Raw genomic sequence first — 16,354 nt, 5'->3', positions numbered from 1 at the left:
GGGTTGGTGAGATAGTAATAGTGCCCGCCCCATGTACTTGTGCTAAATCCCCACTGGCGGTTTGGACGAATTGTTTTGTGGAACGGGAAATATCGAGGAAATCCGATGCATCAAATGACATGGTATCGGTTGCCCCACAATAAAAAATCCAGTGGTGGTCTTTAGGCCCTATGGCTAAGGAAGATGAGTATGCGAGGGCTTGAAAAGTGTTTGCACATGTAATAAGGGATGGAATTCAAAATTTTGGGGCATATTTTCAGAACTTTTTTAGACTTGGGGGTGTTATTTCGGTATTTTGGACAGATGGGGGTTTTCTGTATAATTTTTCGGTCAACTAGGGTGGGTTCGGAAATTTCTGAGTTCGGTGGGGTGGCTTTGGCAATTTCGAAATCATCTGTGGGGGATTTTGTGTGAAATGTTTGAGGTGGGGTTTAATTTGGGTGGGTGTATAAGTTGGGGAGGTATTCTGCAAAGTAGTGAGCGTTTTTTAGAAAACCCCACAAATGATCCTCCACCTCCAGCCGTTCCCCCAAATATAATTTATGTCGGCTCTCTCATCTCCTCTTCGAATTTGTGACTGCCGGAAGGCGGTGGTGGATCAGCGACGTCCATCACCGGGCTGGTACTGGTGCCGGTGGTGGTTGTTTGGTCCTCCCCGCCTTCCCAAATCCCGCTTTTTTTTCTTCTCTGCTGCACAACCTCCGTCGTCAACGGTGTTTCAGCCTTTGCTGCCGACGCTACTTCCCCGCCGTTGCTTCTACCGCCGGCGTTGCTGTCTGTGACAGGTGGCACTGCAGACCGGTTGCTTGTTACAGCAGTCATCCGTCCATCCTTGTTCTCTCCGGCGTAGGTGACTGGTGCTGCTATAACTACTGGCGTTAAACCACTGCATACCCTTTCTCCGCCATCAACGAGGGCACTGGAGTACGTCTTTTTTTTAGTGGGGCTAGATTTATGTTTGAGGCGCTACTCCTTAGGCTATTCGCCGGAGTTATTGTTGCCAGAGTGCACTTGGATTATATGTCAAGGTTCTTCGGTTGGTAGGAATTTTGGCTTTGGTTTGTGTTGGATTTGTACAAATCAATTAGATTTGAGATTGTCTCGATCAATAGTTCGAGAGTGTGTATGTGGTTGACCTCCATTGGAGGTTCTCTGTTGGTTTCCTGCTCTGATACCATCTTAAAGATGGTAATCGAGAGAGATATAGAAAGATTGGATAGACGTATTGAGGTAGAATGTAGAGAAAATTGTATTTTTTTTGTTGTGAATGTTTCTTGTGTATGATCTTGCTAATTTCCCTAGTATTTATAGGGAAATTAGTGTCTTGTAAATTACACCAATAAATGATAATTGGAAACATACAACACTAGGGACTCTACACTTATTCAATGCTCTAAGAACTCTCCTATGATTAATTTGGGCGGTCATCTTCCTCTTTCCAACAAAAAGATTGGGTCTTTTTTTACCCACTTCATTTTTATCCTTTCCTTTTATTTACACGCTCAACAAGATAATAATGATGTCTTTCTTCTAAATACATCACATTTACTATACAATATATTTTATTTATAAGTACTACACGTAGTCGTTTTCAATTGTAGTATAAATTAAAATGAAGAACCATGTCCATGTCCTGGTATTTTTGGTGTAGGGGACCATAATACTAAATAATAATTTATGCATGCATCTTAGTTTGTGGGGAGTAGGCAAACATACAGTGTACACACTTTATACTCTACAAATCCTGCCTTAAATTGTTTGTTTGTGCCATATTTCTAGACAAATATCCCTGAGATTTCAGCTTTTCTTATCATAACATTCTATTGCAAGAAGGTAAACATAGTTAGCCACAATATTCACATGCATGTCAGCCACACAAATGAAAGAGCACTAGAGACATCTATTTTTGTTTTACTCAAGTTCAACATTACAAAATTACAAATTTACTGTCTGAACTCTGAACTTTTAGGGTGGTCTATTGATGAAGTGAACACTGTCGAGGCTAAATATTTGAAGCTCGAATCTTATGGATCGAGCTTGTCACACTGGATTTTTATATATAACTTATGTCTCATGTGTGATTTGCGGATTATGGATAAAATTACACGAAGTATACCTATCTCATTGTATTTTTTCAATGATAGTTAATTACCAAACCCTTAAAATGGTATAGTACAGTAACATTTTACCTTTTCATATTGCCAACATCATATTATCACATAAGGTATTGATCATAAAAATTGAATTAAAATTAAAATTAAAATAACAAACAAGTGTGTTTAATTTTTTGCATGCTAATTACAACTCGATCGAATATGTTCACACGCATGCATGATCTTGTTGATCACCTTAATTAGGAATTACTATAAATTTTAATACTATTATTTAGAACAACACACAGTCATGTGGTCTAATAATTATAAGATGGCCCTCTATATTATAAAGAAAAAAAACGCATATATTTATAATATTGTCCCCTCTACTTAAAAGCAAACCTAAGCCTTTTGCAGCTTTCAAATAAACAGCTTTTCATAGAAATTCTGTCTGAGTTGATCCGTTTCTCTATGATTTAATTATAAATCTTTTGCATGTTTTCTATGTAATTGCTTAGGTTTTTTTTTAAGTCAGTTGGGATATCTGTAAAGTATAACAAGAATTTTGAAATGAATATACTCTTATCATATTACATTTGTCAATCATATTTCTTGAAATTAAAGCATACTATTTGTACATGCATGTGTATGCTGGCATACATCAACAACAAAAATGTTGTAGTTAAATACCTAACGAAAATAAATTATTATTGTCTCAAAAGAATTACCGATCGAGTGAAAAGAAAATAAAATTGTGGAAATCCCTTCAGTGGATCATTATATATATATATATATATATATATATATATAGGGTTTTGATCTATGCAAAACCAAATTTAAATACAGAAACGCAAAACAGTGTCATGCCAAGCACATTTTTAGGTCATAGTTAGTTTATTTTTAGGTCATACTAACGAAGTATGACCTAAAATGATCTTAACATGACATTAAACTCAAATCTTATAATATGACATAAAACTGCTTAATTATGACCTTCCGTGTTTTGTGTTAATTATTGACCATTAGATCATCTAATCCTATGGCTGAGATTTGGGCTGCATTTCTGGATTTAAACACATACTTATTTTGATCATCTCCTTATATATATATATATATATATATATATATATATATATATATATAGATGATCCAAACAAGAATGTAGCTAAATCCAGAAATGCAGCCCAGATTTTGGCCATAAGATTAAGTGATCTAATAGTCAATTATTAATCAAAAATACGAAGGGTCATTATTAGGCAGTTTTAGGTCATATTATAAAATTTGGGTTTGATGTCATGCTAAAATCATTTTAAGTCATCCTTTGTTAAAATGACCTAAAAATAAACTAACAATGACCTAAATATGTCCTACGTATGATTTTGTTTTGTGTTTCTGTATTTAAATCTAGTTTTGCATAGATCAAAACCCGGTCTAAATTTATTATACAATGATAAGTATATAGGTGCAAGTTGAATTTAGGGTACGTCAAGTTAAATAATGAATCTATCGATATGATAATTCATGAATATTATCATTCAATATTTATTCAGTCTGATAATAATGGGTGTTCACATTCAAATTTTAGAGTAAATCACAACGATAATACACAGAAGCTACCACACAAGACACTATAATGTTGTCTTTGGCTTGTTACCAAATCTAATAATTCTATAATTAATTAGCAATTCTTTTATCGAGGAGAGAATTCACCTCATATCAACTTAAAATATTTCTAATTTGATTTATGTAATCAAATAGTACTCCTAGTACCGACTTACGCCTTTACTAAATCTAATATTAAAATTGAATATTTCTTTTGTAAATTGTCTTATATTTTCTCTATCTCACTCTAATTAGTACATTTTTCTTTTTGATAGGACTATCTCAATTCCCTCCCCATTTAATTTACAAAATATTGCATAAAATTCCATGATAAATATAAAATGTGTATATTTTTATTCTTTATTCATTTAACTCATAAATAACATTGCTTAAAAAATTTATGGCGAACAAATGGGATAAATAGAGTATTAAATATGAAAACCTATACATAAGTGTGAGCAAAGTATCTAAAATCCAAAAATCCAATCTGAACCAAATCGAAATTTGAAATTCGGTTTTGATTTTTTTGATTTTTCTGTTCAAATTGGATCGATTTAAAAAAATTATGTTCGAATTTGATACTTTAAAATTTGAAATCTTATATATATAATTAAAATATAGTGCAATTAAAAACCTAACAAATATGGTATTTGGTACTATTAGATTTTCAGATTTTTGTATTGGATTTCCAAATTTTTGGTAATGGGTCTTCGGATTTTTATATATTTTTATACAATTTCACATTTTTCGGATCGGATCAGATCGAATTAAAATATTTCTAATTTGATTTATGTAATCAAATAGTACTCCTAGTACCGACTTACGCCTTTACTAAATCTAATATTAAAATTGAATATTTCTTTTGTAAATTGTCTTATATTTTCTCTATCTCACTCTAATTAGTACATTTTTCTTTTTGATAGGACTATCTCAATTCCCTCCCCATTTAATTTACAAAATATTGCATAAAATTCCATGATAAATATAAAATGTGTATATTTTTATTCTTTATTCATTTAACTCATAAATAACATTGCTTAAAAAATTTATGGCGAACAAATGGGATAAATAGAGTATTAAATATGAAAACCTATACATAAGGGTGAGCAAAGTATCTAAAATCCAAAAATCCAATCTGAACCAAATCGAAATTTGAAATTCGGTTTTGATTTTTTGATTTTTCTGTTCAAATTGGATCGATTTAAAAAAATTATGTTCGAATTTGATACTTTAAAATTTGAAATCTTATATATATAATTAAAATATAGTGCAATTAAAAACCTAACAAATATGGTATTTGGTACTATTAGATTTTCAGATTTTTGTATTGGATTTCCAAATTTTTGGTAATGGGTCTTCGGATTTTTATATATTTTTATACAATTTCACATTTTTCGGATCGGATCAGATCGAATTTTGTACTTTAGAGCATCCACAACGGAGAGCACATCGATGTCCATCCGTCCATGCCAGCGGCACGACACCGCTGTGCTCTTGCCGTTGGCACGGCGCTGCTCTTAGCTAAGAGCACCTCCGTGCCAGCGAGCAGGGCCACGTGGCGCGTTTCTATTGGCCGTTGGTATTTTCTGTTTTTTCTTTTAAAAAAATAAAAATAATACCAAAAATTAAAAAAAATATATATATATATATATATATATATATATTTTTGGATTCCAAAAAATATACAGATTTTATTACCATTTTTTGAATTTTTTTTAAAAAAATTAATCCCAAAATCATCTATAAATACACACATTCATCATTCATTTGGGTGAAATTCGGCCACGAGTAGTCGTTTTTTTAAATTTTATGAATTTAATTATGTAATTTTTAATTTTTAGGATTTAAATTATGTAATTTTTAATTTTTAAGACTTTAATGAAGAAAATTTAAATTTTTAGGATTTTAATTATGTAATTTTTAATTTTTTTTATAATTTGTAATATTATTTCGGTTATTTTTAATGAATTTTAATATTGTGGAAATATTTTTATTTAAATTGAATAATAGAATGGTGGGACCCCTAAGCATGTCCTTGTGGAAGAGCACGGATGTGGGTGTTGTGCTCTTGCCTAAGAGCAGGGAGTAAAAGTGAGTCCGGGCCCACATCCGTACTCGTTGGCAAGAGCACGGATGTGGATGCTCTTATATTTCATATTTTTGGATTTTCAGATAATTCAAATAGCTATGATCATATTCATCTTTCATAAAATTTCAGATTTGTGGACTGGACAAAAATCCGATCCCAAGTCCAATGGCTCATCCCTGCTATTCATACTAAACTAAATTAAACTAAACCTTTGAAATTGAATTAGTATGGTTGTTGGATAGGTCCCCCAAAATAATGAGAAATCCAAAAATATGCGCATGCACATGCACATGCACATGCAATTGCATTATCACACAGTGCAAATAACCATGCGCATGTCTACATTATAAATATTGTGTTGCTCTAAGCAAAATCCCACTTTCAAATGAACTGCCATTTCATCAAATCCTATTTTATTTATGCCGTCGTCAATAAATAAAATGACATGCAACCAAACCCTTCATTATTTTAATTTCTGAAACTCATTATATTCATTTTAAATTTCTTGAAACTCCTTTTTAGATAGGAAAATGCTATGTGACCACATTATGGCCAGCCATAAACTGGTTTAATTGCTAAAAAACCCAGTTAACTTAAAATTTCCGGTTCAATTAGTAATTGATTTTACTTTTATATCCTTCTCCTATTTGGAGGTAAAATTGGCGCTCTTTCCTCCTCTTTCTTTTCATATACCGCGCTGTTTCCTCCTCTTTTCATATACCGCGTAGTATTAGTTTCTCTCCCATATCTGGAGGCATGGTTACTTTCTCTCTCATGACTAAAGTATGAAAAATTGATGAAGCTCGATTGAAAATTCTGTAACCCTCACCCATTTTTAGTTTCTCTCCCAAAAAATATGCAATAAGGGGTCCAATTTGCAAATCGGCGACTGAGACGGAAAAAAGGAATATGCAGCAATTCTCAGTCACCCATTTACATTTTTTGGACAAATTTTGAATAGGTTTCGTAGAAAACACGATTTGCATTTTTTAGGTAAAATTTGAATTGGTGGAGAAGTCTTCAATTTGCAAATCGGCGACTGAGTCTACATAATGTTGATGTTTTGACTGAAATTCACAATCGATGCAGCGTCGATAGGAAAGACTCCAGTGTGATATTTTTGGTTTTCTATAAAATTTAGATGGATTTCTCCCATCCAATTTTTTGTTATGAATGTATTTTTTATTTTCTGATATGAATGTATTTTTGTTATGAATGGATTTCTGCCCATCCAAATTTCAATGTATTTTCTGATATTTTTTATTTTCTGCCCATGTTTTTTTTTCTGCCCATTCTGATACGAATGTATTTTTTATTTTCTGAAAATTTTTGTTACTGGTTTTGGTTAGATTAATTGTAAGATGAAGTACAATAGATTTATATTGACATGAGCACCTTATGTGTTTGATAAAATGTCAGAATGAGTTTATTATTGTTGCTCTACTTATTGGCTATTGCAACTGCCTTTTGCTTCTACTCTAGATAATAGATACACAATTTATGCATAAATCTTCAGACATCAGATCATCAGCATAACAACCTCAAATAGTTAAGGATAAGGTAAAAAATATGTCTTCAACACCATCAAGAAACTGACTCTCATTAAACTCTGAACATTTACTTTCTGAACATTTATCTTGTTCTAATATATCTGCGAAGAGTTCTCATTCAAACTAAATAAACTGAATTAATAAAAAGAACCAAAATGACTTATATTTTGAATGGGATGGAGTATATTTTATTGTGAATTAAAAGATGTACTCCATGTATTGGGATTCGAAACACAACAAAGGTTAAGGTCTCAAATAATAATTTCAAAACATCTCGTATGGATTATTGAACATGATGAAGAGACAAATGAATTCAAATCTAAACACGATGACTAACGGTACAACAACTCCAACTTAATAAGACTAAAAGGCAAAAGTATAAAAGTACAATGTTATCACACAAGGTTCAGCAGCAGCTTTACCAGTGACAAAATCCACATAGATAAATTTGCAAGTTTGAAAATTTCATGTTTACTTGAATAATCATCATAAATAGGTCCTACAAAACAAATAATCTAGATAACCCTTCAAGGATAAATAGGTCCTACAAAACACAAAACATAAATGAAGAATGAAAAATTCCATGCTACTGCCATATCTTGCTCATGATGTGAACTTGGATTATTGCTACTGCCGGGTGACTCGATTATCTCCCATAGAGACATGGCTGCAAGAGAGCATATTATATATGAGTAAGTCTCAAAGCAGTACTCAAGCTAATAATTTGAAGAAAAACTAAGACCCAAAGCAGTACTAAGACCTGATTGAATGGACGAATTAGTGTCAGTTGATTTAGTGTAAACTCACGAAAGGCTAGGAATTTTATGTGATAAAATGTCATACTACTATTTGACAATTTAAAGTTACATTTTAACTCAGGTTAAGTTTTAAAAAATTATTTGACTTTATAAAAGAAATGAGTGAAAAAGATAGTAAAATTTGAGTCCTCTTTTATACTCTATATATTAATTTTATAATAGAATATGATGGTAAAGATTTTGTAGAGTATGAGGGTTTAGGGTTTAGGGTTTAAACCCTAAACCCTAACCCTTCTAGTAGTGAAGCTAAGCAATATTGAATTGTTCAATGGTTTCTAAGTTCAATTGAATTATTCAAGTGAAGCTAAGCAATATTGAATTGTTCAATGGTTTCTAAGTTCAATTGAATTATTCAAGTGAATCTAAGCAATATTGAATTGTTCAATGATTTCTAAGTTCAATTGAATTATTCAGTTACATATTGAAGTGAAGCTAAGCAATATTGAATTGTTCAATGGTTTCTAAGTTCAATTGAATTATTCAGTTACATATTATAATCGTGCGAATTATTCAGCAAAAATATCAAGTGTATCAATTAAATCGATTACATTTTATATACTATGTTTAGATGTAATGGGCTACAACGGTGAATTTTAGATTCAAATGAATCCAAGCACTATTTAATTGTTCAATTGATTATAAGTTCAATTAAATTATTTAGGTACATCTTATAGTCGAGTGAATCTAAAGAGTAGAATTGTTCGATTTGATCTTAGATTCAATTAAATTTAGTAGTATCAGTAAAAAATCTCAAGTGTGTTATTTTAATCGATTACCTTTTATATACTATGTTTAGATGCAATTGGGCTATAATGGTGAATTTTAGATTCAAATGAATTGAAGCACTATTTAATTGTTTAATTGATTCTAAGTTCAGTTGCATTATACTCAAGCGAATCTAAACAATAGAACTATTCGATTGGATCTAAGATTTAATTGAATTGAGTAGTATTAGTAATACTCTCAAGATTATCCATTTAATCAATTACCTTTTAATATACTCCGTGTTTAGATGTGATTGGACAATAAAGATGAATTCAAATATAAATTAAGAATTCAAGTGAATCTAAGCACGGTAGATTATCCATTTAATCAATTACCTTTTTATATACTCCACGGTAGATTTTTTTCTTCCCTTTTATTGAGACTTGGAGAAAGGAGTGAGAGTTTAAATGTAGATGTTGTAAACAATTAATTGAGGTAACCTGCTTGCATTCTCTAATCTTGCAATTAAAGAAGCATGCTATCTATCATCCACAATTTTAAATAAATAAAATCACTAACTCCAAAAGGTAATCGATTAAACAAACAATGGTAACAATTTAATGTATTACATTTTGCATTATTTTTTAGATTGATTGGACAATTAAGGTGAATTTTAAATTTAATTAAAACAAATCAATTGAGAATTAGATTTTATTGTTAATATTTGCGATGGAATTAGTGATTTTATTTATTTAAAATTGTGGATGATAGATAGCATTCTTCTTTAATTGCAAGATTAGAGAATGCAAGCATGCTGCCTCAATTAATTGTCTACAACATCTACATTTAAACTCCCACTCCTTTTTTCGTTCATTTATTGGTCTATTTGTCAATAGAAGCATGTTGCACAGATGCTGAAAATTAAATACTACGTCTCCCTAGAAGAAATAAATGAATAGCATTACACTACATCTCCATGGAAAGACAAAAAATAAAGCATGCAGTAACTTTTGTGTATTCCAAAAGAAATGTACTCCAAGAGAATTAATCGCTGGGCATACAAAGAGTCTCCACCTTGCTATATAATAAGTGAAGTTTCTTCTCTCCCTACTCACAACCATCACCATCCATCTCTTGCAATGGCAGATCTTAAGCTGACCCCATTCCAGAAGAAAACACCAACCAAAAGCCCTAAAGTTGTTACACCAAATAAATCATCCTTCAATCCTAACAACTGCTGAGGACTTAGGTCGAACATTTGGCGTGCAAACAAATCAACCTTCATGAGATGAACTGATGAATGGAACTGGGCGTTCTATGCCACCTCATGTATTCCTATCCTGAATTGTTGATTTTCTCTTTTTTCAGTATCTTGTGGTACCTCAAAGGAAAAATAAATAAATCAAGAAAGTTACAACACACATGTCCGAAGCCTATGGTGTTCGAGCTCAATCATACTTTAGAATTTGACAAAGAGAAGAACGTAGAAATTACACGAATAAACTGTGGTATCAAAAGTTTCCACTGAATGGCATATGCTAAGATACTCTTGAAGAGAAAAGAATTTAACACATCAGACAGCCACTAAACAACTAAAACTAATCCAATCAATTGTTCTCTAAATAAAAAGGTGACACCGGATTCCATTCTGGAGCAGGTTAATTCAAACTATAGCAAGATGCCAACAGCCAAATCTGAAAGTTCACCGTTTATCACAAATTACAATTCCGAATCAGACCTCTCACCATTTGTGACAATGTTGAGTGGTCTAGAACTACACAATAAAATACCTTTATATGCCGAATGAAATATATACAACAAAGTCCATTTGCTAGGATTTACAGCCTTTCTTTCCAAATCATTCAAAATTTGAATCATTAAGCAACTGAACTAGTATTGTAGACTTTGCATTTCTGTCTAATTTGACCACTATTTTTTCTTTGTAAAAGAGTGTAAAACCAATAAAGAAACTATAAAAAAACATTTCTGTAAAAAATGATCCAGTAGAAACTACAGAAAAGATCAAAGTCTCTCTGGGAAAAAGATCAAGTCTCTATAGGAAAAGATGAGAACCAAGCAAAAGTTACTCAGAGACTCATAAAAGAAAGAGTTGGTCTCAGTATTCAACAAAAATAATCATCTCAATTTAATATAAACAACCATGAAATCAACCTTCAATCCTAACAACTGCTGAGGACTTAGGTCGAACATTTGGCGTGCAAACAAATCAACTTTGAATCGAACTCAGCCTTCAATCCTAACAACTGCTGCGGACTTAGGTCGAACATTTGGCGTGCAAACAAATCAATTTTGTATCAGAAAAACACATTTCAATTGTACTTTGATTTTTTTTTATTGATTCATATTTTAAAAGATGTACTCATCTAGCTTAAATTTGGTTGAGTTTGGTTAAGTTTAATGACAGAAGGAAAGTTTAGAGAGAGATAAGATGATAGAAGACGGAGAGAATGCTGAGAGAAAAGAAGATGATAGAAGATAGTGAATGCCGACGCCGCGTAGTCTTTAATTTCCAATAAGTTGGAGTAGTTAATGCATCTTGAATTCAAATTTTAAATTTGAAAAATGGTAAATTCTGGGGGAATATGAACTGAAAATGAAATAGGGATATTTAAGTAATTTTAATTTTTTTATATCTGTAAATTGACTAAATTAACCTCGTGTGGCTGGCCATATTATGGCCATTTAGCATCACTCTTTTAGATATATGACCCAAATAAAACAAAAGAGAAGAAGAAGGCATTAGATGCTAATATACAGTGGCTGCTGACAGAAAGAACATCTTGGGAAGTGAGAAAGAGAAACATTAAACAAGTTTAATACTAAAGTCCAAAACCCAAAGTGTAAAATTTACAATAACAGAAACCACCACCATTAGCTCAATTGGATTTCACTATTTGCCCCATATTTTATTTCAAGAATAAAAGTTAAAGTTCAGTCTTTGTATTGGTGACTGGAAACCAAAACATACCCCCACCCCCACATTCTTTTGAGTCTTTCTTTCCCCCTTCACATTCTCAATCACTAGCAAATCCCATCATATTTATACCCCCAACTCCACATGGACTAAACTCTCAAAATCCCATTTATTTCTCCTTGAAATCATACATACATTCTGTCAGAAAATAACAAGCACTGGAGCATTGAAGCTTATTAGGGAGAAGGAGAACCAAATCACCTTCATTTTCTTGAAACCATTTCTCACTTGAAACAAAATTAGGGAATGCCAAGAAAGTGAAGTGTATTGCTCTCTTGATGGATTGGCAATTTGCAAATCTTACCAAGAAATGTTTGGATCACAGAAGCAGACAACAACATCAATGCAAAAATTCGTTACTACAAAGAATCTACAAAAGAGGCGCTTGCACCTTCATCATCTTCCTATTATTCTTCATCTCTGCCGTCAGCCCTGTCCGATCAGTAAACTTCAACGACACCAATCAAGACTTCCGACCAAAGAAGATGAAGCTCGTCAGAGCCCATCTCGTCAAAATCAACAAGCCCTCCGTCAAGACAATTCAGGCATGTTCATGCGACATGCCTTACTCCTCTGTTCTTTTTTTGTCCTGTCTCTCTCTGTCCCACCTCTGTTTTGTCCTGTTTTATGACCACTCATTTAACACTGTTTTTGTTGTTTTCTGTCCTTCCACAGAGCCCGGATGGTGATATAATCGACTGCGTGCCAACGGACAAGCAGCCAGCCTTCGATCACCCCAAGCTAAAAGGACAGAAGCCACTGGTAACTAATTTAAGTTTCAAAGGTGTGAAAGGAGCAAAGAATGGTGATGTTTGTTGATGAATGAACAGGATCCACCGCAGAGGCCGAGGGGGCGGAAAACAAGAGGAATGTATGAAGAAAATTTCCAGATGTGGAGCATGTCTAATGAGTTCTGCCCACAAGGAACAATTCCCATTAGAAGAACTAGAGCCAAAGATGTAGCCAGAGCCGCCGATGTTCAAGCATTCGGGAAGAAGATTCGCCCCGTTGTCCGAGATACATCCAGCAATGGCCATGAGGTAGTTATACATATTTATAAGTAGAAATTTCTGTTAGTTTAGTTACAATATTTTTGATTTGGTGTTGAATTGAGATTTGCAGCATGCTGTTGGATATGTGAGTGGGGATGAGTATTATGGGGCAAAAGCAAGTATAAATGTTTGGGCTCCTGTGGTTTCAAATCAGTATGAATTCAGCTTATCACAAATGTGGGTTATAGCAGGCTCCTTTGGGGATGATCTCAACACCATTGAAGCTGGCTGGCAGGTACAAATTCTAACTCAATCTTTCAACAATTAATGGATACTAATACTGATTCAATCTTTTTTGTTTTGATTTGTCTTAACCAACAGGTTAGCCCAGAGCTTTATGGAGACAACTATCCTAGGTTCTTCACATACTGGACTGTAAGTTTGATTTGTTTTGTCCTTACTAAGGAAAAAATTTCAATCTTTAGTTATTCCACGTGATTAATTAATTGCAGAGCGACGCGTATCAAGCAACGGGATGTTACAATTTGCTATGCTCGGGGTTTGTTCAGACCAACAATAAAATAGCGATTGGTGCAGCAATTTCACCAACTTCATCTTATAATGGAGGCCAATTTGACATCAGCCTCTTAGTATGGAAGGTAATTCACTATATTTTTATTTCATTTGTTTAATTTATTTATGCAGCTTCGGCATTTCTTGATTTCTCGTATTCTTATGTAGCTGAAATAAATAACACAAATTAAAATATAAGAAACTTCAAATTTTAGTAGAATTGGCTGGGGCTTCAGGATGCTTAATGCATAAGAAATAGCCAATAGGAATATGAACTTGGGGGTTGAAATTTGAATCTCCCAATTTATTTTTTTCCATTAATAAACAAAAATAAAGGGTTAGATTCTTTTCTCTCTTTTGTTTGTTCTTTTATTTTTGTGTGGCCATTTTTTCTCACTCCTTTTCTTTATGGGGTTGGAAAATGGTGCAAGTGAGGAAAAAAAAGGTTGAATGAGCTTAACTTTCATGATGCATGTTATCCACGTAGCTAACATACGCATGTTGTATGATACACCATACACTCAATATTGCTCTTACCGTAGAGTTACTCCATCGACACCATTATATTGCTTTCTTCCTTTTTATGCTTTCTATGATTCTCCCCACTCTTCTTTTTCAACTAAATGTATCTTCCCATATTGCCCCTCTACTTTCTTAGTTTCTTCAATGTACTGCCCCTATCATGTCATGTATGATCTCATTCATTAAGGTGTATCTAATACTCCCTCCGTTCCATAGTAATGAGAGCATTTCTTTTCGGCACGGAGATTAAGAAAAATTGTATTAGGTGAGTTAAGTAAAGAGATAATAAAGTGGAAGATGAAAAGGGTAGAGAGATGAAGAGAGAAAAAAGTAAGAGAAAGTAAAATAAGTGTGGAAAAGTGTGTTGACTTTTACTAAAAAAGGAAATGACTCTATTACTATGTAACGTACTAAAATGGCAAAATGACTCTATTACTATGAAACGGATGGAGTAATATGTTAAATTACAGGATCCAAAACACGGAAATTGGTGGTTGGAATTCGGGAACGGCGTTTTAGTGGGCTATTGGCCGTCGTTCTTGTTCACGCATCTAAGGGATCATGCGACCATGGTTCAGTTCGGAGGAGAGATTGTGAATAGTGAAAGTTCGAGTTCACATACATCGACACAAATGGGGAGTGGTCATTTCGCAGGGGAAGGATTTGGGAAAGCCTCTTATTTTCGAAATCTTCAAGTTGTTGATTGGGATAATAATTTGATACCATTATCCAATCTTCGAGTTTTGGCGGATCATCCCAACTGTTATGATATACAAGGGGGGATCAATAAGGTTTGGGGAAATTATTTTTACTATGGAGGGCCAGGCAAAAATGCCAAGTGCCCTTGAAATCAGAATAGAACAAGTGAGTTTTCATGTAATTCTTTTTCTTTTTTTTTAAAATTATATCCTATTTGGGGTGAATTTAGGTTATCTCCTCTCAAGATGCTACTACAGCTTGCTTGGGTTATTCTTTCGATTTTTCCTGCCATCTAACAGGTGTACTTAGGGGCTTGTAAATGGTAAATTGAATTATTAAATACATACTGTGATTTTGTTCCCTCTCTGAATACATTTTGTTTATTTAATGGACAAAAGACCAAATTTGGCGTTCATGTAGAAATAGAATAACACCAACAATGCAAATATTCATTGGATAGCTTGATTACAAGATTATGAAATTCTAAGCACCTTCAAAGTATTTGACAATAAAGTAGAAAAAAGGGATCCAAATAAATTATTATGGGGTGTGTATGATAAGCTCTCTTTAAAAACAAAAGGGAAAAACAGATCTTGGAAAATCCCTATTTAAGCTTAAGAGAGTCTTATAAATTTCCTAAAATTTAGAAAGATCTTATAGGGTAGCTTAATTATATAAATTTCATAGTAAGCTCTACAAACATATGCAATAAAATTCCACACTCATGTGTGTATAAGAATGAGTGACGTGAACTCAATCCTCATTTGGACATATCTCTCTCCAAACTCAAAAGAAAAAGAAAAAGACAAGAGAGTTTTCTCCTACAATAAATGTAAAAAAGTCAGAATGATAAAATCATTTTACTTGGTTTACAAGCGAATGCATAATTAGATAGTAAATCTTAGCAGTCAGACAACAATCCTGAAGTAAATCATGCACTCTATCTCTGTGCAAAACTTAATTATAACTTTCCATTTCCACTATCAATACACATGCACAAAATATGTGTGTGTTCGACTCATTGATTCACCATAAGTTTCGGAAATATGATGAAAGTTTACTATCTATACTTTCTGCATGCTATCTTGTTAGTGAAGCCATCCACCGCCATTTGACTTTCTTGTAACATTAGATCCATGTTAAATTTCATAATTATCACCGTAAAAATTCAACACGATATATATAAGACGTCAATTGTTACAACTCTAGCGCATGTGATGCACCAATTCATACTCCTACGAACATTTCACACACATTTTATTACTCCCTCCGTATTCAAAAAAAACATTTGAAACGACGCGGATTTTAATGCACAATTGATAAAGTAAGTAAGAAAAATTGATAAAGTAAAAGAGAGGAAAAGAAAAATGAGTAAAGTAAGAGAGAGGAAGAGAAAAAATAGTGAAAGTAAAATTAGTGGATTGTGGGGTCCATGTCCTAAAATAAAAAGATTCTAAAGTTTTCATTTTTAAGGAACGGCCGTAAAATAGAAATAGTTGTTATTTTTAAAAAAAACGGAGGGAGTACTAGTATAAAAAAGTAAGTCCACATTCCACTAATTTTTCTACTCACTTTACTTTATAAAGTCAAACAATTTCTTAAAACTCGTATCGTTTAAATATGTGATATTTAATCATGGACCGTGGCAGTACTACTTATTAGTACATAAATAAGAGTGCGATACAATCAAGGCTTAGTTTGCTGGGAATGTAATGG

The 16,354-nt window shown here is 32.9% G+C and overlaps 1 protein-coding gene across 1 annotated transcript; it reads left to right on the top strand.

Annotated features, from left to right (window-relative positions):
* The first annotated feature begins 11,868 nt into the window (after positions 1-11,868).
* Positions 11,869-15,008, top strand: LOC121797755. The gene is made up of 7 exons (XM_042196461.1): positions 11,869-12,397; positions 12,528-12,614; positions 12,683-12,892; positions 12,975-13,139; positions 13,226-13,279; positions 13,357-13,503; positions 14,410-15,008. Exons 1-7 carry the CDS (start codon positions 12,131-12,133, stop codon positions 14,785-14,787), a joined length of 1,308 nt encoding a protein of 435 aa, XP_042052395.1. The 5' UTR covers positions 11,869-12,130; the 3' UTR covers positions 14,788-15,008.
* Positions 15,009-16,354: the final 1,346 nt, after the last annotated feature.

The sequence above is a fragment of the Salvia splendens genome, chromosome 4 (genome assembly GCF_004379255.2).
Source record: "Salvia splendens isolate huo1 chromosome 4, SspV2, whole genome shotgun sequence".
Taxonomy (NCBI): domain Eukaryota; kingdom Viridiplantae; phylum Streptophyta; class Magnoliopsida; order Lamiales; family Lamiaceae; genus Salvia; species Salvia splendens.
This window is presented reverse-complemented; position numbering and strand designations above follow the sequence as displayed.